General features: G+C 40.0%; 1 protein-coding gene across 1 annotated transcript; it reads right to left on the reverse strand.

Moving 5' to 3' along the window:
• Positions 1–6,997: 6,997 nt before the first annotated feature.
• Positions 6,998–23,157, reverse strand: actn2b (actinin, alpha 2b). Its single transcript, XM_080507986.1, has 21 exons — positions 22,832–23,157; positions 18,270–18,384; positions 17,997–18,116; positions 17,709–17,795; positions 16,920–17,007; positions 16,561–16,639; positions 14,245–14,326; positions 13,909–13,994; positions 13,585–13,677; positions 13,207–13,437; positions 12,794–12,941; positions 12,466–12,616; positions 10,650–10,758; positions 9,875–10,015; positions 9,579–9,761; positions 9,019–9,153; positions 8,662–8,841; positions 8,301–8,447; positions 8,063–8,128; positions 7,639–7,797; positions 6,998–7,536 (listed from the first exon to the last, which is right to left on the reverse strand). The coding sequence occupies exons 1-21, from the start codon at positions 22,961–22,963 to the stop codon at positions 7,378–7,380; spliced, it is 2,691 nt and encodes an 896-aa protein (XP_080364112.1). The 5' UTR covers positions 22,964–23,157; the 3' UTR covers positions 6,998–7,377.
• Between the last annotated feature and the right edge of the window lie 124 nt (positions 23,158–23,281).

Below are 23,281 nucleotides of genomic sequence, written 5' to 3' on the forward strand. Positions count from 1 at the left end.
TGCATGTTTTAATTCTCTCTCTACTTCAGCATACCTGAATCCAATGATGAGGCCATCACCAAGGTGGGGGGAAAAGCCCAATAATGAGCCCTTCATTGCAATCAGGTGTGCTGCAACTGGGAGAGCGCTAAACCCTGCAGGACGCCAGCCCTCTATTTCAGCACAAACAAAAGCAACTCTATTCTGTTCAAGACAAACATTTATTAAATGTGTGTCATCTGTAAATGGAATAGGGAAGGTTGAATCAGATATTACAACAAATTCATTGATGAAAATGAGAAAGAGAAGAGGCCCTGAAATTGATCCTTGTGGCACACCATATTCATTTTGTTCTGTGGGAATTATAACGATTCTTAGATATGTACTGCTCCTTATTTTTCCTGAAGTAGTCACTTTGCTATTTATTAACTCTCATCTCTGCTTGCTCAGTATTTTTTATTTGAATATACAAATCATGATTTATTGGTTTGGGTGCCCTTGGGGTGAAGTCTTCTTCTTATGGTCTCTCCGCCTGTGTTAATGTGTGATTCGTTGATGGGAGGCAGGTGGGGAGCTTTGAGTACGACCGAAGGTACCGGATTGGTCAAATGTGGGTTTATCAGCAGCCAGAAGCGCTCGGCTCCCTTTCACCACAACGAACAGCCCCTGTGTGTAGAGTGCATGTATGTGTGTGCACTTGTGCAGAGAGGAAGGTAGTGCAGATATAACTTGAACTGTGTTAATTATGAGATAGACTATTAGTGTGGAGTATTAATATTTTCTTTTGAGCACTGTCAACGGTTTTTGTAGGACTGAGAAGGAATGTACCTGAATCCCCTCAGTTCTTGTTTGGAATTTTAACTCGGTTTCCAAATTTAGGGGAAACATTGCTCAGAGTTTGTCAATGCATTAAAACCTGTGGTAATCTCACATAAAACTGAATGTCGATACCTTAGTTAAGGTGCAAGTTATAGAGTTGTTTTAGATATACAAGTATATGTATTAATGTATTCAGCTTTCTTAATGATGAACGAACATCAGTGTGTGTTACTCCAGGTGGGTTCAACACTGTCAGTCACTCGAACTGCATCCAGGAACATGATCACTTCTTTTCTCAGCTCCTAAGAATTAAATAGATTTTAGAGACATAAAGTTAAACATTCCTATGCACATGCGTACAGATATATTGTGGCCTCCAGATATCAAACATTGTCTGTGTAGGTCATGGGCCCACTGTGAGCAGAAAATACAGCACAAATATGGGTGATTAGTTCATTTATAATCAATTACATATTTATTTAGAATGAGAAAATTGGGCCAAATAGGCATTTTAAACCTTTTTTTTTCTTTTTATAGACACCACAGGTTTGTAATAATCCTTTTGTCTCAAATTGGTATGGCGAGAGACACATTTTCAGAAAATAATTATGTAAGAAAAAAATTACCTAAATCTCATTCAATTAAATGTAAAGGAAAAGAAAAAGAAAAAGGTTTGTTTGGAAAGATCTAAGACAAACAAGTGTTTTGAGTCATCATCCTGAATGCTAACCAGAAGTCACCTGATCCAGAAAATAATTACTATGGCAAAAAAACAACACCCAGTGGAAATGAAGGCTTTGAGCCACGCTTCAATTACTAGTTACCACAAAGGACTCCATTGTGAATGAACATTTTTGCAAGCCTCATTGATGACTCAACCCATTGCGAACTTGTTATTTGCGCGGAAAACTTTTACAGTACAGAAACATTTCAGGTTGTCTGAACCGGTTAAACATGGGACTAAAAGCTGCTTCTCCTTCTCCTTGTTTGCTTCCAACTCTGGGGACACTTATCATGAAATCATTTGAAAGAATGAAAAATCAAAGGTTCTCCAACATTTTTATAGCTTGCAAAGGCTCGTTTACTCCTAAATTTGAATCATTGCTTAAACCTTTCTATCTTTTACACAGAGCAAGCCAAAACATTAAGAATACCAGTTACATTGAATAAATACAATACTTATTGCTATAATGTTTCATATACTTCCAATCTAAGTTTTGCTCCTCTATAAAATCGCATATCTTCAAATTGATGTGGTTTCCAAAAAATATAACTTTCCTACCCCTACCATCAGAGGGTGCTCAAATACCAATAGTGGTACACCCCAGGTCGCGACTCAATATTTTAAGTACGTAATCTTGTGCCATTTGAAGACAAATTGCACAGAGCTGGTAGATATTCTGCTTCTTTTGGACTGTGTTGTCTCTTTATGGCTCGACGAGCTTGAACTAATCTGTGTCTTAAGTTCGACGATTTCCAGTTTTTGAAAATAACAATGGAGCATATCATATTCATCCTCCTTCAAAAAGATCTTGTGAGGATCTTGAGTACAGAGAGTGAATTGGACGATCAGAAAAAGTTCATGTGAAAAACTCTGTCTTTAAAATAATGTACCGAGGTCACACTGAATGAGTCACCTCACGAATTGATAGCTGGAAAGAGTCAACGTCTGTATTAAGATGGGCCACACATATATTTCCAGAAAACATTTGCGTCGTATTTAGAAATGACATATAAGTGAAAAGACTTTATGATATGACAAAAATATGGGCGTTATGATCAGCGACCGAAGAGAAATATTTTGTACCAATCAGTCACATACCTTTGTTTGTATATTAGCAGAGTTGGCAGCTATAATGATTAAACACAGCAATTGATGACTATCCCTTTAATACTTTTCATGAAGTTTGAGGTCCCTTTGTCATTCTAGCTGCTTTTCAGCTGGAGATTATTTTTCTTTATTCTCATGTTTTGTTTTGTTTTTACACTCTCGCTGACTGTGTTTTCATAAGTGTCCTCTTCTTTGTTCTAATGTATTATTTGTCATCACTGCTCATCTTGTCATCATTACAGACCAGCTGACCTCATGGTCTGACCTGAAGAACCTGCCAAGTCAATGGAATCTTTATTTTCTTGTGGGACATTCTTATATGTTCCCTCTTTTCACTAATGTTTAGACAGTGTTTAGTTGTTTTCCTTTTAAACAATAAATCACAATTCAACTTTTATTAACTTTACTTAAAGCTCCAGTGAATCTAATACAAAAAAAACCACTCAAAATACAATGTGTTTTGTTTTTGTTTTTTAAATCAATATATGGTAGCTCCAGAAAATAATTCTGTGCTAACACAAGATAAGTAAAAGAAAAAAACAAAACAAAAAGGTGCAACATCATTATGGACGAGATACACAATGGAAAGTTTCTATTTAAACTGCTGCCAAAGGCGTCGTCACTCAGAACTCGTTCAACTTCCTGCTGTTTTCATGCTGATGGGAACCAAGATTGTGACCAGTTGGGAAGGTCCCATTTCTTGTTAATCTTATTTACAAATACAAATCTTATTTGTTTAAATTAAAGTTAATTGACTCATTCTATCAGAAAATACTTCTTTACTTTGCTTTGCAGTTGGAGGGGCTCATTTGATTTAAGATTGTGCCTCAATGTACCTGAACACTGATGGTTGATGCTTCAAAAGCTACAGTGCCTGAGCAATTATATTTAATTATGTCAGTTCAACAGAAAAAAAGAATGGCTTTGTTTGTCATTATATGTTCCATACAACGTGCATCAGTTTGTGCATGAATATCAGTATTTGTCGCCCTATTTCTTCAAAGTTTTAGAAATACCTTAAACCAGATTATTAGTTGTGTTTTCAGAAAAGCTGTGTGCATTTACATATATGCCAGCAGTAATAAGGCAACTGTTATTGTCAATTCATCACAAACATTTGACGATATTGTGTTCAGTTTTGAGAGTTTTCATTGGTTCAATGAAGGCTGTGATTAATAAATGGTAGATTACAAGCAAAAAACCCCACTCTTACTTTCCTGACCGTGTGAGGGAGGCAGTCGACTCACCAAGTGAGAACATGTGAACCCTACTTGGAACAGCTGTAAAACAAGATTATGATTATCATTATATATATACTGATTTACTACATCAAAACAACCCCAAGATATTTAAGAATATATTAAGGTTGAATATACTAAAATCACAAATTTAAGAGGTGAAAAATAAATCTTAACTTTCCTGTCAACAAAAATACAAATTGCACAACACAACCAAGTTGGCAGAATATGTTTATAGCAACTCTTTCACATCCCATATCTCTTGAAGAACGTTTTCTTTACAGTAGTGCACATGTGCACATTGGTATGGTGAGATACTGATCTTAGTCACCAACCAATAGTTATATAAAAAAACAGCAACAATTAGGTGTGGTATGAAGAAACTTGAAAACAAAGGTTTCGAATATTTTTCTTGAATGATTGAGGCAGCACGACAAAGGTCACCTGTGCAGGGAAAGTGGTGGATGGTAATCAAAATCTACGCCCAGTGAAAATGCCAACTCCAGTGCACACTGTAATTTACGATTGTGAAGCTGCGTCTTTGTGCATGAGCCTCATTCCAGGGTGGAGATTTGCATCTTTATTTTGACTGTTGTCATATTTCTGGTCGGATCAAAGTGCGAGTAAGCGTGTGAAGATATTTTACCTCACACAACTCACAGATACACAATTAATAACATTTGGTTATTTGTATTAACCGGGAATATAAAACCCATTGAAGATCAAGATTTCATTTACAAGGGTGACCTGGCCGAGAAGTCCGCAGCAAACATCACACCACTAGATTTAAAACATATAAAACTGATTTGACACAATTAACAGAATACAATAGTTAAAATGAGATAGTGTGGCTTTTAAGGCAAATTAGAATAAAGTGCAATACAATTTTAAGGCATATTCATTTAATGTAAAAATGTATAAAACACAAATACGGATTTGTCAATCCCCGCTCTATGAAGACTAATAAAGAATGGAAATAATTTAAGGATGCCAGTTCGGACATTCCAGTTTCTGTTTGAAGGTGGTTCCAGGCAGAGAAACAGAAAACTTGCTTTGCGAGTTCAGTCGGAACACGAGGAACATGTCGGTGAAGAATGTCCTTTGAACACAATGGCCATTGGTTCTCTGGCACATAGATAGGAAGGAACCAAGCCAAGAAGAGTCTTGTTTATTACGGTCATGTTACGTTAACACCACTCAGGTGAAAGCAGATTCTATGGTGTTTGGTGCTTTTGCTGAAGTGTTTTGCACTTCCAGTCCAGGCCATCGGAAAATCTATCAAATTTCAAACAAAATCACTTCTTGAAATTGCAATTAAATATTTTTTCCCATATTTAGCCACAAGGATTTGTTTTTCCCAAACACATTCTTTTGAGAGGTTCTTCCTGACAATTATGAAACTTTATATCAGCACCAGAGTGTTAAGCATAAAATTAAATATATTCCTTTACATTCAGACTGTTATTTTACCAGTAAACTTGAGTTTGTTTGTTTACAAATTAGATACAAATTATGTATTTTCTTTCTTTTTTTTTTTTTTTTTTTTAACAAACATTTAAAATTGATGTGAAATCAGTCAGAGAAGTAAAGCATTGACTAAAACGGAAGAAACATTCAGAACATTCTTTTTTCTTCTTTTTTTTTTGTCCAGTAATGACATGTCTCAACAACTGTTTTGTTCATTGTGTTTTGACTTTTGAGACATTATTCCTATAATTTTTTGAAAGCTGAGCAGGAAGTCTTGAAAACACAAGGTGTTCCGTCAATTAGTCCAGTAATTGTAAAAGTATATGGTGCAACCATTCATACAGTTAGGTATTGGTCAGGAAATGAATTATATATAATAATGATAACTTCATGCAGACCCATTCATCTCCATGCACAATGTCCAAACACAAAGAGCACATAGTTAGACTTGACACAGTCTGTTATATAAAAAGAGTATTTTAGTGAATATTTAGTGGCACATAGAAATACACAGAGGCACTGGTATTATCTGACCATAAACATCATATTTTAAGCTTCACTTTCACTCTATAAATTTAATTTCAAGGCAGCTATGGCCAGAATAATCTCAGTGAGCCAATCATGCAACAGAAATTTTACAATTGATTTTTATTTTCACATACAACCTTTGTTCCTACAGAGCCAGCAACTCTATATGGAAAAATAAATAAATAAATAAAAGAAATCTACAGAAGATGGACTGATGGATGGATATGTGTCGATACGTTCTGCATATTTACTTTTCAACGTTTATCTTGATTTATGTGAACACATGTGCTTTTATCAAACTCAACTGGTGTTCATTTCCACTGGTTTAACTTTTTTTCAGGGATTCATTAAATGCAAGTTAGCTGTGAACAGCATTATCTGAAAAGACAACTGTAATGGTCATTCAAGAATTTTCAAGCTTACAACACGGAGAGGCGAGAATTTGAAGTGGCCGCAAATACTTTTTTTTTTAAGCGATAGTTACAGTTGACGTTTAAGAACGTGTGACACAAAACCGCCAAGCAGTGTCAGATAATCGATTATTTCCATAATGTGTTGCTATAAATGTTTCAGGCTTTGGTGTAAGAGACAGTCAGTACGATCGGTTAAAAAAAGGGGAGAAAATAGAAATAAAAATGAATAACTTGACACCCAGTGCAAATGAAGACATACACAGATATTTCTACTATCATAACATTTTATTGTGTTGATCCACATTTGCACAGATGAACCCTTTAATGTTTTGCATCACATTTGATCTTACTCACTCTCATCCTTTGTGCCTTTATTTTTGGGTTGATTGTGAGAATGTCAAGTAAAACCTTTCCCGTTTCTTAAATTTCTTACTAGCAGGGAAGATATTTCACCATACATGGCTCATTAATACAACAGTGGGCCTTTCGTGTTTTGTGCATTTCAGCTCTAAACACTTGTAAACATTTTTACTTTTGCTGGTATGTAGTTTTCCCAATTTTCCTCTGTTGGTGCTGCATATTTTGACCTTTTTCTTGTCAGCACCCAGTTTATTGGTGTATGAAGTTAGATCTAAAGCTAATTTTGCAACCTGTGACTAAATTCAGCCCATCTTTTTACCAAACCAAAGGCACAACCAGGAAACAAAACAATACTTGACAAAGCAGGACTACTTTCTTTAATAGCATCAGCAATGAGGAAAAGAATCTAATTCCAAGTGATATGTATTTTGTGTTGGAAAAAGTTTCTTTGTGTTGACTTTTTTTTTTCTTAATGCAATTCAATCATGTCATAATGTATTTGCTTTCTGGACACCACCCAAATGACACAAGAGGAGCACCAGTTAACACAGAAAAAGTTCAGCTCGATTGCAGACAAACTGATGTTTCAAAACTAAATTCTGAAAATCGAATTCCATTTTACCGATTCAATTCTCCTTGCGTTATCGATTTTTTAAAAATGTAATTGGGAGATAAGGGGCGGGTTGGGGAGTGGTGGTGGTGGTGGTGGGGTCAGCAGATAAAGCCTCTGTTTTCAAACAGGTTAAAGGTCACTCTCTCCATAGAGGGCAGTGGAGAAGGCAGTGTAGTCGAGGGCCCCCGGCGGGGTTCCGTGGCCAGCGAAAGGCGGCATCCTCTTGATGCAATACTCTGCTTGCTCAGGGGGAAGCTCCCTCCTCAGCTCTTCCACAAGTATATATGGCTGTAGTGGTGGGAGAGAAACGGTTTCAAGTTCATATTACCAATTGAAAAGAACAGTGATGGTACAGTACAAGTTGAAACCCATGCTCGCACACACACAAACCTTATCAGCTGCCAGGATACGGAAGGATGCCACAACCTGCTCGGCGGTGTCTGTATCAGCCGTCTCTCTGGTCATAAAGTCAATAAAAGACTGGAAGGAAACGCGTCCAGTAGCACTGGGGTCCACCAGTAACATTATACGGGCGAACTCCACCTCTCCCTAAGAAAGACACCAAAGCACATGGGAGGTGATACAGTTATTATGGCAGACATTGGAAAACTAGAACTACTATGAAGGGAATACCTATAAGTGCACCTTCTGCCCAATATGAATACAGATCTAAACCAAAGTGGTTATATGGTTTTTGCTAGAAATCTAAAAAGACTTTAAAAGCAGCAAAAAAAACCTATATTTTCTACACCCCCACACACACACACGGAATGGAATACAGAGTGTTAGTATTCTAATCTATTTGACATCATACCAAGTCATAGCCCATTGAGATGAGGCAGGCTCTGAAGTCATCTGTTTCCATTGCTCCATTCTTCTTCTGCAACGACACGTCAAATGTCAGGGTGAACATGGAAAGAAGGAAGTTGAATCAAAGAAAACAGCTTGGTGGATTTTAGCAGGTTATGCACACTCGGGTAATGGTGCCGACAGTTACATTAATTTAACTGCACAACCTCCCCAAAAATAGATAAGTAGTGCCGGCGCTGTACCCTGTCGAAGTGGTTGAAAGAAGATCTGAACTCGTTCATCTGCTGCTGACTGATGCCCTTGGCATCCCGGGTCAGGATCTGGGTCTCGATCTCATTGATGGTTCGTGCGATGGTTGTGAGGAGCAGCTCCCACCCGACACGGATGTGCTATTGATGTGGTGGCACAGGAAACGTGGTTAAACCAATCATGTTTATTTATAGTAACTGTCCACAAACTCAAAGTGAATACAAATTGAATGACTACAGACAGATTTATTCAAATGTTAATGGACTCCATGGTTTGTTTTAGCCACATGGACACATGGATGTCATTCTTCTAAATGTGCATAAAGTTGTGAAACCGTGTTTCTCTGTCTTGTACCTCCATAGTATAGTTGGTGTGTTTGTTATCAAACACAAGGGACTCTTGGATGAGCTGGTGGTCTCCTTCCAATTTGTCGATGTTGGGCTTGTAGGCAACTATGACGTGCTCACATTGCTTCAGCTGGGTCATCTGGTCCTCCAAAGTTCCACCTATTTCCAAGGAGCAGCGTCCAATTTCCTGTTCGGATAGAAATCAGATTATAAAGGTGCATATATTAAACCTAATATGTTCATTCGTAGTCAATTTGATAACCTTCATAAATGGGCCTCCATAATGTAAACTGCATTTGAAAGACCTTATATTTATAGGTCTTTGCCTGGATATCAAACGACAAGTGACGGCTGGACATCAAACCTCCATTCTGGTCTGAATCCATGGTCCAATGAGATTAGCCTGGGCAGCAAACTGTCGTCTCAGTCTTTCATGGGTATGCTGGTGTGCCATCTCTTCCTGCAGAGCGCCATCTCGCTGAGGAACCAGCTGCTTCACCTAGAAAATGCACAAAAGCACAAAGTCAATCACGGCATGTTTGGCAAGAAGCCACTTGGCTGGTATTTTTGGACCAAAAACTCTGAATGAATGCTTTGATTCAACTCACGAATAATATATGCGAGTATGTATGAACACAGCTTTTCTATTTATTTGGTGGTATGTTGGGAATATTACTTGTGACCAATGCTAGGCTCCCTCCCCATCTGGCGTGCCATCATTTATGAATTCTGACAGTGAAGCACACAAAATTTCTTGGGGTGGTGCCCAAAATTCATGGGGTCAAAGCCCTGATTTTGGAGGGTATAATAATTTATGTATAGATGATTCAGTATTTATCTAAGGTCACTGTCACAGTTCAGCCCTGCTGATCAATATGCTATACTGTACCAGTACTTTAACTACTTCGTTGGTACTGTGATTACCTTTTCCCACTTATTGAGAAGCACTTCAATTGTGATGGTGCTGTAAGGGTTGATCATGCTGGCCTTGATCCCGTAGCTCTGGGAGATTTTCTGCACCTCATTGTGGATTCCCATGATGGCCTGTCGCTCTGCATCTGCCTCTGGCAGGGTGGCTTTAAACTGCTCATGAGCTGCAAGCAGACTCTGGAGATGTAATAGAGATAAAAAAAAAAACACAAAAAAAAAACAATCCTATGTCAATTGCGAGCAAGATACCTGCAATTCAGAGAAAGGCCATGTAAAGCTGAGTTACCTACCTGGACTTCTTCAATGGTATGCACAATAAACATGTCCTGCAGGTCCTCCATGGCTCCCTCCATCCAGTTGTTGAAAGGAGCTGACCTCTTGGCAAACTCCAGGAAAAGCTGATCAATAGTTTCCAGCAACTTGTCTGTACGCTGAGACAATTAACAGACAACATGTTGAAAATGTTAGAATATTGTACCAGAGTTCAGCACTGGGCTTAACTTTTCTTCAACTAAAATGTATTATTTTGCACTAACATCCACTGATTTAGATATATAAAATTAAGATTTAGAACCCCTCGCCCCCCCCCCCCCCCCTTTCTCTTCAGCAGAGGTATGGTGGGGTGATGGACGATGGACAGAAACAACCCCCTGTCCCTGTCAGTCAGATTTAATCCTTGGCCCTTTTCCCAGGGCCCACAAATATTTACAGGTCCAGAGCAGCCAGCTTGGATCAGAGGAAGTGGCTCATGGGCTTCGAGCCAGTCACTTCCTGTATGGGACTTCTGCCTCCTCTATTCTCTCAACCTCTTCTATTTGACACTTCTATGCCGGGTCAGTAATTTTAAAGAAGAGTCAGTTCTCTTTCCTCATCAGTCAGTTGTCACTGTGAAGCTCACCCTTGACATTTCACCATGTTCAAGTTAACGTTTTGATTGAGTTGGCTTTGTCTTTGTTTATTGCACACTCTAGTGGAGACCGAATAAATCTGAAACAAATTGCAGGTTATCACTTACAATGAATAGAAACACTCATACTCGCACATGAAGTGTGATCAAGTAGTCACCTCCAGTGCTTCCCGCCTCTTCTGAGTCAACGTTCCCAGCTTGTCCCATAAGTCGCAGATGCTCTGGCAGCGTTTGTTCACACTGGCAACGTCGTGATAGTCCAGCTCACTGGAAAAAGCACACAACACTGTCTCACTTATAGAAAAGAACTTTAATGGCATCCATTTTTATTCAGCCTGGGGACCACGTCCCAGTATTTCTCGTACACTGAAATAAGCCATGAAGCTCTTTGAAAGCTGAATCACAGATCACTTTTAACTGTTTAAGAATAGGAGGCAATTTAAAACTGAGAGACGAAGGTATTTGGATCTATAAAGTCTATCGTAGGCAATATGTGTAAAACCATTGCAAAGTATTTAGCAAGGCTATTTCAGATTGAAAGAAATTCCAGCATTGATACAATTGTTGTTTTCTGTTCAGATAAACATATTTGTACAGTTTTAAGAGGCTATAGATTAGAATCTATTGCAACTGCAAATGGAAGTGTTTAAGAATTTGAGAACCTGCTAATTTTCTTTCCAAATTGTTATTCCAGTAAACTTTTTAAAGAACTAAATTAAAAGAAAACTGTATTCATTTCTAAAAAAAAAAATGTTCATGTCAAGCTGACATTGCAAAATACACGACAGGGTATAAACACAAAATCATGACAAGTAAAAAGCAGGTAGTACTGGTTTGATTAACCCAGTTTCGGTTACAGTTTAACTGGAAGATGCATTTTTTCATCATCTGGCGGTTGAGGCAAAAAGACACTGGCCTGAAACCTTTGTCTTCAGTTGATTGCGCCATAGTTCTGTGCTCAACAGTGGCTTGATAACTCCAGACAGTATGGCGATCGAAGTGAAGGATGCTTAGATAGGAGAAAGCCTATTTTCTTAATCAGTGTTGCCAAACTCAAAGTTAGTCTCGAAGTGATCGAGCTCACGGGGTCGATATTGAGGTTGAAAAAACAAGTGGAACAGGGCCGAGATCCAATCCAAATCTATACTAAGTCTTACTGAAGCACCACTTGAAGCATGGCTTTGAGAATCGGGTGGTATTACACCTGTTGGACCTTCCATTGGGTCATACATGTACGGAATGATTGGACCAGACATGTCATTCAGCATCGAAGGACAACTGGGATGTCGAGCCAATGGTTCAGGCCCTGGCTAGAGGAGAATAAGGCTTGTAAAAATAATTGATAACAGAATGTTTAAAAAGGTTAAGAAGAAAAGTCTTTTGTAACTTTTTTTAGGAGGCAAGCAATGGATAGTTAAGCCCAACTATGAAATGAGAATCCACTGACTACAAAGAAAAACAGCTGGGTAAAAAAAATAAAATGCATATATATATATATATATATATATTTTGGGGTTAAAAATGGTCCACGATTATTTAAACTCTGCATACCTCGAAAACACTCAAGTCGCCATTTTTCTGGTCTATGAGATCATTATCCTCTCGTCTCAAAGTGATGAGAAATATGATGCAGGAAACACTCTGTGGCCACTCCCAGAGCAACATAATGTGATTCATCATTGACTAATGATTATGAAAACCGACAACTTTTACTTGCCTTCAATTTTCTTGTATTTCTGGGTAAAATATGAAGAAAGGAAGGAGGACGCATGGGTTTTGCAGCATCTGTTACTCTGAGTTCAACACAGTCTTTGTGTGCATGCCTTCTTAAGCAGTCACCTCTTTAGTACATTTTCTATACCAATAAATACAATTTGAAAGGAAAAAACACAACTGTTGACTTCACTATTATTTCCTCTTTCCGGGGTCTAGATGACTATTTCATTGCAAATGTCTGCGATTAAGAGTGCATACTTCAGTTCCTGTGCGATGGCAGCAATCTGCTCCACTCTATCCTGGTGGGCTGCCAAGTCACTCTCAAAGGCCTCGTGTTTTCGAAGCAGTGCTCGGATTTCTGTCAGGGTGGATGTTTCATAGTCCTTCTGAGAGAGGATCAGCTCTTTACCTGAAGATCACACAAGAGACAAGTACAATAAGGCCGTATTTGGTAATTGTACATGCATAAAGTGGCCTGTTGCTCAAAGACCATCAACCAAATTGCAATGCACGAATAAAAATGATTGTCGACAAACAAAAATATGTCGATTTTTAAACAAAACACCACAATATGACAACAACTGACCGCTGGCCCAGTTCTCGTGGTTGGTGGCTTTTTGGCGAAACTTCTCTGCCAGGTGGTCCAGCCTCTCCAGTCTACGGATCTCTGTCAGAAGCCACTCCTCATAGCCTTTCTCTGCCTGCTCAAGGCCCTGCCAAGCACTGGCTATATCCTACCATCACAATGAAAGTAACGCAAAAGAAATCCTAATCGACTTTCAGAAAATGTTTTTTTTTTTTTTTTTTTTTTGGAACGGAAGCATTTCAAATCAGATAGCCGGAGCTCCTGTTGCATTAAAAAAAAAAAAAAAAAAAAAGTGAAGAAACCAAACTTCAAGGTCGAGTGAGTACATTTTTGTAAAGTGTTGGAATCATCAAAGCTTTGAACATTTGCAATGATAAGTTGAACCAGAAAGATGATTCGTAGGTGCGACTTACAGATACCATCTTCCCCTCAGAGGGCATGAAAGCAGGGCGATTGCTGATGCGCAGCTTGGTCTGCAGGGTGTTGAAGTTAATCTCCAGCTGGCACTTCTCCTGCACCTTGGGGGGTTTGTGTTGGCGTCTGTAGTCCCTGAAGTCCTCCAGCTTCCGTTGCATCTCTGACATGGTCTTCTCTGGGGTGCGGTTTTCCAGCCATGGAGTGGTGCGGCGGATCCACTCCAGCAGCTGGGAAACACAAGGACAATGTGGGGATGAGTGGAGGTAGTCCGCGATGAATAATAGATATTTCGTCAGATGGATCCAGCTTATCGCAGAGGGTGATTAGATTTTAGCCGAACTAGATTTATTGCATTATTTGTACATAAATATTACCTCGCTGGCCAGTCTTTCGTACTCCTCCATCATTTTCTCATTCTCTTGGTTTACACCGAGCACCTTACAGATCCTATTGGCAGCTGTCTCCGCCTGGGAGCACAATATATCCAAATTAATTCACATGCCTCTATTGATCCCTTTGAACACATCCAAAGGCAATACATTCACTTTTCATCATCAACACATTGATTGATCAGCATGCAATGGCCTAAACATTCTCCGCAGCAGAAAGAAAACATTTGGACTGGAGAAAACCGGCTAGGATTTCTAAGAAAGTCTAAAAATACAAATTGCTCAGGTGAGCCTTTCCATCTCTTGTACCTGTTCAGCCCCAGCAAAAGCGTGATAAAAGCAGGACACGTAGGTCATAATGGCTCTCTCATCAGGCTTGGGGGTGTTAATGATATCTGAGAGAGGGAAGAAAAGTCAAAATGGCAGGAAGAATGACAAAAGGAAATAGCTTCTCTTAGAAGTCTATTTTGACTGCAATATATGAAATTTGATTAGGATGACTGTAATTTTTAATGACTGGAACACTTGTTGATGCATCACAAGGAGATTACTGCAAAATAAAATGTCCAAGAGACACAGAAACAATCATGACGAACACATATGAAAACTCTTATTAGCCGCTACTTTGACTCCATAAAACATTACCTTCTGCATCCAGCATTTTGGGAATGTCCAGGTGTTTCTCGGCTATGTCAAAAGCCAGGTTCAGGTTCCCCAGAGGATCATCCTAAATAAAGATACACAATTCTCCATCACTGGACACCAATGTTGGACTTAAAATGCCACTGTGCTGATCTCCATGCCATGGAGGACACGTTACCCTCCTCTGCTCTCATAGTCTACATGCACATTTAATATCACTAATATCTATTACATCCATCTACTTCACCAACGCATAAAGTTTATATTTTCGTAGAAGGCATGAAGTGAAGGATAATAAAAAGGGAAAGGAAGAGTACATTCCCACAAAAAGTTGTGCCATTAAAATGACAAGCGAATCCATACATTTGTCAGATGTTCATTAGTTTTACAATTTGCTATTTATGGTGATGTTCTCTGTCATTAATTAATATAAAAATGAGTTATGAGTCAGATGGACATCAATCAATATAATACAGTGCATTGCATGTTTTTATCTTTAAATACACGTTAATTTTGCATGACAGTAACTGACAGGATGAAGCAAGTGTTTCAAGGCGAGCGGTGCAGTGAGACGACAGCTGATGGTGAGCCCCTCGCCGCTAATGGGGTAGTCAGTGAGAGTGCAGTGGGGTAAAGGGATCATGCTCATCATGCTGATACTATTGTCCCTGTCTGAATACTGCTGCTCTGCAACGGTACGTGGTGGAGAATGGCAACGCTGCATGACAGGGCCAGCTGCTCACAGATCCAGTGCGGGATTGATAGATGGATGGGATTGACGGATGAATGGAAAGGATGGGAAACCGATGCAGTGGATGAGTGATGGAAAGAAGGATTTCCAAAGCCTTTCCTGTGTGTGGAGGTGCGTGTGTGTGTGCCTGACGAGAGCTGTCTCACTCGGTCTGTTACACTGCGAGCTTAACGAAACTGCTCACCTGGAGCCAGACTCAACAGCTGCCTGGTGCATCTGCCTCCTGGCAGCAGGAGCTGAACGGAAAAGTCCAGGTGTAGCCGAGTGTGTGTGAATATGGCGGTCAAAGGCAGAAAAGGATGAGTGAAAAGCCATAGGAAGATATTGTGTCACACTGTACAGTTTACTGCAAGTGTGAGTCATCACTTGTACCTTGAATAACCTTCCCTAACTCTGAAAACTGACACAGTCCATTGCGGTGATGCCTCAAATTTGACAGAGAAGTATCACAGTCATCTTTTCATGGACGTCTTCCTGACTTTTATGAGCGCAGCCTCTAACTGGGGAACACGATGTGATAGCCTGGACAATAGCAGAGGTGAAGTTAAGCCCGAGCTCTGCGGGGACTGGGCTCATGTTTCCGTGACTATTCCGGGTCAACTCGGAGTCAGGCCACTTGAGTTGGGCGCTGAAAAGCCTGTGTGCCTGTTCCCAAAACAAATATCACTCTTCATAAAGGAGTCGTGGTGTTTTCCTGCTGTGTACAGTCACATCATGAGATCACAGTTGAACTGTGTCAGGTAAATATTCTGACTTTGCGTGAGCTGTGCAGGGTCTCATGAATATATTTAAGTTAATTTTGCTTACTTTTACTTAATAGATTATTGAGACTGAATGAAATAGAAGAATGATGCCTTAGATTTTTCTGAAGCAGCCCTGACCTTTCCTCCCTCCAGGAGGAAAAGGTGATATACTGGAGGTCTGCCAAGCAGGGCTTCCTTCTTTCTTGGCAACTGAATCCATTAAAGCAGAACATTTAAATGAGACATGGATTCTTTGTCTAAAGTGCCTAAATGTCAATAGAGTTTCTGATGCACAATACAAGTTAGGTAATTGTATATCCACATATCTTAACCAAAAAATAAACCCTCAAAATATGGTATTTTCATTCCAATTAGGAAACATTTGTGTATAGAGTGACTCTCAGTGAATATGAAGAACAATAATAAATCATGAGGTGAGACTGAAGTCTATAAATGGCATGTGCATTGAACAGTTGTGTGGGTTTCCAACAAACAGTGACTTATTTACACTCATAAAGTGAAAAGTCATTATTTCTCACTAAGAGTATGAAGATTATTACTGCACTAAGAGTCTTAAACTAGAAACGTGTGTGACTGTTTCTCGATAAAACTGTAAAATGCCACAAAATGGAGTCAGTCATGTGACTTTAAGTGCACCGGCAGTGAGGTATTAGCAAACAGGAAGTGGATCAAAAGGGGGAGGAAAAAAAAAAAACCTTGTCACGATCAAAGTAACCCACACTGTCATTTGCGTCATTTCAACCGGTGTGTTAGTGCAAGAGGCTGAAGCACAGCACCCTGGTTATGGGTGAAACCACACGACACCTTGTTGAGCTTAGAGTAGTCGAGGAGGTCAGGTCTGTGTCTATGAATCAGGGCGCAGAAGGCCAGGCCGTCCTTCCAGCTTCACCAATAAGCAGAGAGAACCAACACGTCAGTTCCACTTCCAGCATCAACCTCTCACAGCGCAAACGGCTCCCACTGGAAGCATTTCACTGGCCCCACACTCCCACAGGCATCCATCATTTATTCTCTTCGGTCACAAAGAACTCCACATCGAAGTAACATATGGCCATATAACATTATGGCCATATCCACACATGCACGGATAACATCATAAGTAACTGACCAGTTTTATAGATCAGGATTGCAACTGTTCAGAGTTTTTTGAATAAAACACTCACCTGACGTGGAAGTTTTGAACATTAACATTCCTGTAGGGGGCAGTCTTTCTTTGGCACCACAGAAGAAGACCTTCCTTGGCAGATGTTTCTGAGCAGAAATCACAGAAATGTAAGTCAAATAATACATATTAAAACTTCTTTCTCTAAATGGGTATACAGTGGGATTTTTTTTTTCCGATTTAGTTCCTGCCCAGGGACTCCAGATGTAAACTAGCAATGGCTAAATCTGGTACAAAGCATTTTTTTTCTTTAGGATTAATTGTTACTGTACATGGTCCCTGAAAAATAAACAAATTAATAATAATAATAATAAAAAGTCTGATTTTACATGCAATCAGCATAAAGAAAATCCAAAAATGCAACACACAATCCCTATTTTCAATTTACAGTGGCAACATCACCGTGTCCATGCATGATGTAGAGTGTACACCAATTGGCCATGTTGAATATATCATGAAACTGTTGCTTTATTTGAGCAATATAATGAGCAATGAGAGACTACGAGACAAAACATGTGCAGATTAAGTGATGCTCCTTCTGCTTCATTTAGAGTTGAATAGAGATCATCAATGCAAGCTGCAAAGTTTCGATGTTATAGATGACACACTTTTTATCTAAAGTGAGATTATTAAAGGCTCTTCTGAACTCTTTCATCTTAGGAAATGACTGATTTCCATAATATATGCCTCTCTCCAGATATTGTTGGCACCATAAAATACAATATAAAATCTGAACCTCCCTAAAGAAAGTTTTGACACTTCTGATCTAAACGGATAACAATTATTTTACCTTCCACAGAAATGTCTTGAATGGCAAAGCGGAGGATGATAGTCCAAATCATTCCAAGAGTCATCTTCACATTTCCATCCACAATCTCTGGAATACAAACACAAGGTTCCAGTAAACACTTACATAAAAACAGAAACTATTTCTGCATGTAGCCACATTATTGCGAAATGCCACTAAATCCTACAGCCTTCACCTTTAATGTCCAAGCTTCTGTATCCATAGAAGCTCATTATCATCTTGTTGGCCTATAGTATCTATAGAATGAATCAGAGGAAGTGCCTCGGGTACCTTCAGCTCCAATGGAGACCAGTTTCACCCCTTTACTTGTGATGAAGTCCAGTGCTTTGTTGACATTTGCGATCTTATGAAAACGCATCTTGCCTCTGTCTGGCTTGGGTAACCTCTCTCCTGAAAACACAATAAAAACATTGCAGGTTTAACGACACATGTAAGACCAGCCAATATCACAAGTGAAAAAACAAAAAACAAAAGTGGAAATTAAAAACAAAACAAAACAAAACATGACATGAAAAGGGAAATGTGAGCTTTGATATCTCTGACCTGAGATAACTTCCAACAACAACATGAGTTTCAGTCCATTCCTGAAGTCCTCTTCGATGTTTTCAATCTGAGTGCCAGCTTTCCTCAGGTGGGAGTTACACCAGGCTGTGAAGGTCTGGCACAGAAAGGGATTATGAAGTTGATTAAAGTGGGATTTATTAAAATATCACCATTAAAATGCAGAGAACTCAGATGACACAAAAGCCTTTTGTTGTTTTTAAGAACTGGAGAACAGATGAAAATTGGCCAGTCTGAGATAATTTTGGATCATCGTCAGTATTTCTGTCTACAGATTAAGGACAATGCTGTTTTTAATTAGATTATCGCTCCATTTGGAGGAAAAAAAAAATACTTCCACGAGTATGGATTTACACCATGATGATCTATATCTTTGCAGCTCTTTTCAGCTTAACAAGTTTTCACCACAAGACTCCACCAAAACAGTATTGACCTCTATGCCTAGTGCGACATTTCAAGGTTAACCTTCAGTGACCTATTTGTGTCCAATTTCAGATTTTCCTTCTATAGTCCCTAACTTCGGTCCGTATGAATACATTCCCCCATGTGGTACTGAAATACTGTAAATCAAGTTAAGATGGGATCATTGTCTTTCTCCTATTTTTAAAAACTCTCCCAATAGCGAGCGGCAGAGTTCGCAGGCGCTCAGCACTGTAAGGATGAAAGCCTGGAGCCAACCGCAGGGGACATTCCAGCCGATATAAGGTGTTAAATTTAGACCGCTCTGCTATGCCTCACGATAAGTGAGCGGGAGGAAAAACGTCAGATCGTCTCGCCGTGTCAACGTGGCTGAAAATGTCACGTGGGACGCAGAGCAACTTTTCCTCTCACGTCACTTTCTGTTGCCACTCGCTCCACGACGTGCTGATAAGGCTGCAGCTGTGTGGAGACGGTTCTATTGCAGTCCTTCTAAGTCACACTCATTATTATGCAAAGGAATGAAGGCAGAATGGGGGGGCGGCGGGGGTGAGAGTGTTAAAACTTGTCATTTGAAATATGTCATAACTGTTACCTGCTGCCAAATTTAAGCACACATTTAAAGAAGTAGCTGTCATCAGCTTCAAATTAAGTTTTAAGTTTCAGGTAACTAATGAGCCACTCAACAGTTGCTGAAGGTCTACAAGAACACAGTTGTATCATGTAAAGTGAGACCTTCCTCTATAATCCTTTCTGCAATCTCATGATGCCTTTTAACTTGACAGAGTGATTAGAGTTAACGAAGGGATTGATGCAGTTTTCATAATAAAGTTTGCTTTTAATTGCTTGTTTATTATGACTAGCCGTCATAAATCTATATTCTTATTTCTTCACACCGGGTGTATTGTTAACAGGTTCTTTAATCAAAAAAATTTTTTCTAGCATTATACAATTATAAGACATAAGAAAAAAAAGCACATTTCATGAGAAACAAAAATTAATGTCAGCCTAATAAGAATTCTAAAATGAAAAACAAAGGTCAATGTTGCATTTCAACTGTATGAATTCCATCATTGGAGTCATTGTAAAGGCATTTTCACAAGCAGTTTAGTAATGTAAGTGGCTGCGTTTTGAGAGGTTTTATTAGGATTTTGCCTCTGCTTGAATTGACTGTAGTGTAATTGCAGTGAGAGCCGGTTTTCAATATCCATCCATCCATTCATTCATCCATCCATCTCCTGTATCGTTTTATGAAACCTAAGGTAGTTATACCCTGGAGCTGATCCCAGCAGATGATGGATGAAGGCAGGGTACACCCTGGACAGATCACCAGTCCTACACAGGTTACACACTGAGTACCCAGAGAAAATCCACACACACATGCAATGCATGCAAACTCTCCTGCCATTTGAACTTCCTGTGAGTGCTAACAACTCTATCACTGGGCAGCACTGATTTTATTCATCTTAAAAAAAAAATACCTTCAGTTAAATTTCAATACTACTTCATTCTTATATAGGTGCAGAAACCGTTTTAGACTATAGGAACTAAAGACCAGAGACAAGAGGGAAGGTTTCATTATTAACAGTTAATATGGTCGGCTTTAATAGCTTACATTTATTCTGTAAAGACGAGACATTTTAGTCATGGGTCTTCTGCATAAGGCTGCTCAGTCACTTATTTGGGCCTTCCCCCTGGGTGTTTGTGCAGGAACGACCCATATCAGCGTCAGAGCAAAGGTCCTCACATTCCACCCTGAGTGGGTCTCCAGGGTGGATGTGACATTGAACTGCTGCTCTCCTGGACCTCCCAATTTGACTCAGTCACAGACGCAAAACCCTCCAGCCCTCTTTCCAGGCCCCCACCGGACTCCACCCGCCTCCCTCTCCCGCACTACTGCACAGTGACGAGTAAACCTAAAAATATTTATGAATCACATCCAGCAAGGACCAACCCTGTCACTGGACTGACCGATACATGTGGGCCCCGGTGGAGAGGCTAGCAATGCAAGACGATGGAAAATACGTGCCGGATTGGTTTTAGACTTCTTATTAAAGAATCATTGTTGACTTTGACTGAAACTACACATACACAAGCACGACTGATTGACGTCACGTTTTGCACTTTCACTTAATGAAACACAACAATCAATCTTCATGTGAGACATGGGCGCTGAAGGCTTCATCAGTCCGCTAGATGGACCTGTCTGAGTCAGGTAACAGATACAAAAGAGGTCCATATATACAGAGCAGCATTAATATCCACTGGACAAGAGCTTCCACAGCTGTTGCCCGGATTTGAAAATAAGCCCCCCACACCATTGCTTGATGAGGGGAACTTATTCAGAAAAGCCCCCTCACCAACACTCCTCTCCTCATCCTGGAGCAAACAAAAGCCTCATGACAACATCACCACCCGCTGCGATTCTCGGGCTGAGGCATGAACCGAACACATACCCACAGTGCCAAAAAGAAGCACGGCATCATTGTGACTCTATGCAACATCGGTGATGCTGTGTCTTTGTGGATCACTGGGAACAGATGCTCTTCGAGCTGAGCCACTCTCCTATGAACACTTATCAACTCCGAATTATAATAAGTAAAAAGTCAAATGCTGGATGAATGGCTCTGTGTGCATAGGCATTTTGCCGTGGTGTTGCTGCCATGTGCTGCCAAAAATACTCTGGTTTTTTATCCTTCCGAGGGCCGGAGGGGGCATTGAGCTGACGGCCACCAGTTGTGCAAAGGGCTGCACTTTAAGGCCCGAGCCATCTTTTAAAGCCCTAAAACCAACTGGCTGTGTGTGAGTGGGGTCAGGGTGGGGTGGGGGGGGGGGGCTATATCGAGTGGGGCTAGTGCTTGTGCGATATTTCTGCGTGGTTTCTATAAACAAAAGAATTCCGCTCCAAGGACACTGGATTAACCCTACTATAATGCCTTTTGGTCCTGGGGTTAAAATTAGCTGTAGCATCCATTTTAATCCCAAGAGCGTCATCATGTGTTAGAAGCATCTGTTGACAGCTTGCATTCCACACGTATCAGTGGAGAGGCAGTCTGGAAAGCCGCTGGAAGGCACAGCTATTGTTAGATGGTACCCACCACATCCGTCCGTCAAGCCTCCCTCCCTGGGCCTGGACTGAGTCAAGTCTGCAGAAACTACCCAGGTCCAGTTCTTATCTGTTATATGTTTACTTTCGATATATACAGCCTATATTCTGCTTCATGGTCAGCAATACTGCACTGGATGGAGCTCAAGCCCTCATGCCATAACCTCATACAAGATAAGGAGACCCAAAGTGACCACAAAGAAGAGCAATCTCATCACACAGACAGAAAGCAAGTAAAGCTATAGAATCATGTGAAATGACCACAACGAAAAGCAAAATTGGAAAAAATCGGTTGAAAAAGAAATCCCCATAAAGGTGGATAAGAGATAGTTTGTCTCTAGAAGAGGATGAGGCTCCAAAACTACAACAAAAATAAAAGCAAAAATATGAGAAAGAGAGAGAGGGGTGAGATGAGAGAAGGAGATGCTAAATGATATGTGCAGTTTTTACAATGACATTCAATGACCTCAAGGTAAAATATCACTTCAGTAGAGTGTGGTTAGGGTCCAATCAGGAATCTAAACAATCTCAAAGACACATAGAATAAGAACCAAGAAGAACCCAAATGGGGCAGAAATAGTCGATGTCCACTTAAATATCATAAATAGGTGCACAATTGCCACCTCCTACATAAAATAATAATGATGCCCAAAAGCATCACAACTTTAGGCGAAAAAACAAAGCTTGTAATAAAACACAGAACAGAGTTTGGACATTATACATGTACTCTAGGACATTTTATTTTATGGTTGATCCAAAAACAGGAAACGTTTGCGTCACATACTTTAATGTACTTGGGATGCAAAGAAAAAAGTGGAATTTTAAATAGAAAATCGACTGATTTACCCAAATGTTAATATTGTAGATGGCTATCATGTTTGCATAGAACGCCATGTAGAACTTAACAATAACGTTTCTCATTCGCGAGGGACAATTGGTGAAGCTTTAACCTTGTGCGCCTTTTACGCACCGCCACTTTACGCACAGCTCTCCACATCTAGGTGACTTGTCTAGGACATACTTTCCTCTGCTGTTGCTCCCAGGCAGGATCCAGCAGCATGTCCCTGTCCCACTCGTCCTCCTGTATCATGTAGTCGTACTCGTTGTAGCCGTTGTCGTAGTGCACGGTGGTCTCCACCTGGGTCATCATCATTGCGCCGGTAATTTTCGTCTTTTTTTGCCCTTCGAAAATTGAAATCGCGTGTTATCCTTTTCGGTTTGGAGGTGACTACGTGTAAAGCTGAGGACGGGATGGTCGCCTGACTTTCTCTTCTCCGAGCTGCTGGTTCTCTCTCTGTCTCTCTCTCACGCTTGCCTTTGTCCTCCCGACCTGACAGACGTCTGGCCCCGGTTACAACGGGTGAACAAATCAGCGGTATCATTAGTACTGGGCAGTCACGTGATGTCCCAATACACCCCCCCCCCCCCCCCCCCCAAAAAAAAAAAAAAAAACAATCTCCCACCCACATGT

This window comes from Blennius ocellaris (assembly GCF_963422515.1).
Source record: "Blennius ocellaris genome assembly, chromosome: 13".
Taxonomy (NCBI): domain Eukaryota; kingdom Metazoa; phylum Chordata; class Actinopteri; order Blenniiformes; family Blenniidae; genus Blennius; species Blennius ocellaris.

Coding starts and splice junctions, on each gene's coding strand:
- actn2b (XM_080507986.1), bottom strand. CDS start 22,963: ATGATGATGACCCAGGTGGAGACCACCGTGCACTACGACAACGGCTAC. Junction 13,438..13,584: donor ACGAAAGACTGGCCAGCGAG/GTAATATTTATG, acceptor TGTGTTTCCCAG/CTGCTGGAGTGGATCCGCCG. Junction 8,448..8,661: donor ACACCAACTATACTATGGAG/GTACAAGACAGA, acceptor CCACATCAATAG/CACATCCGTGTCGGGTGGGA.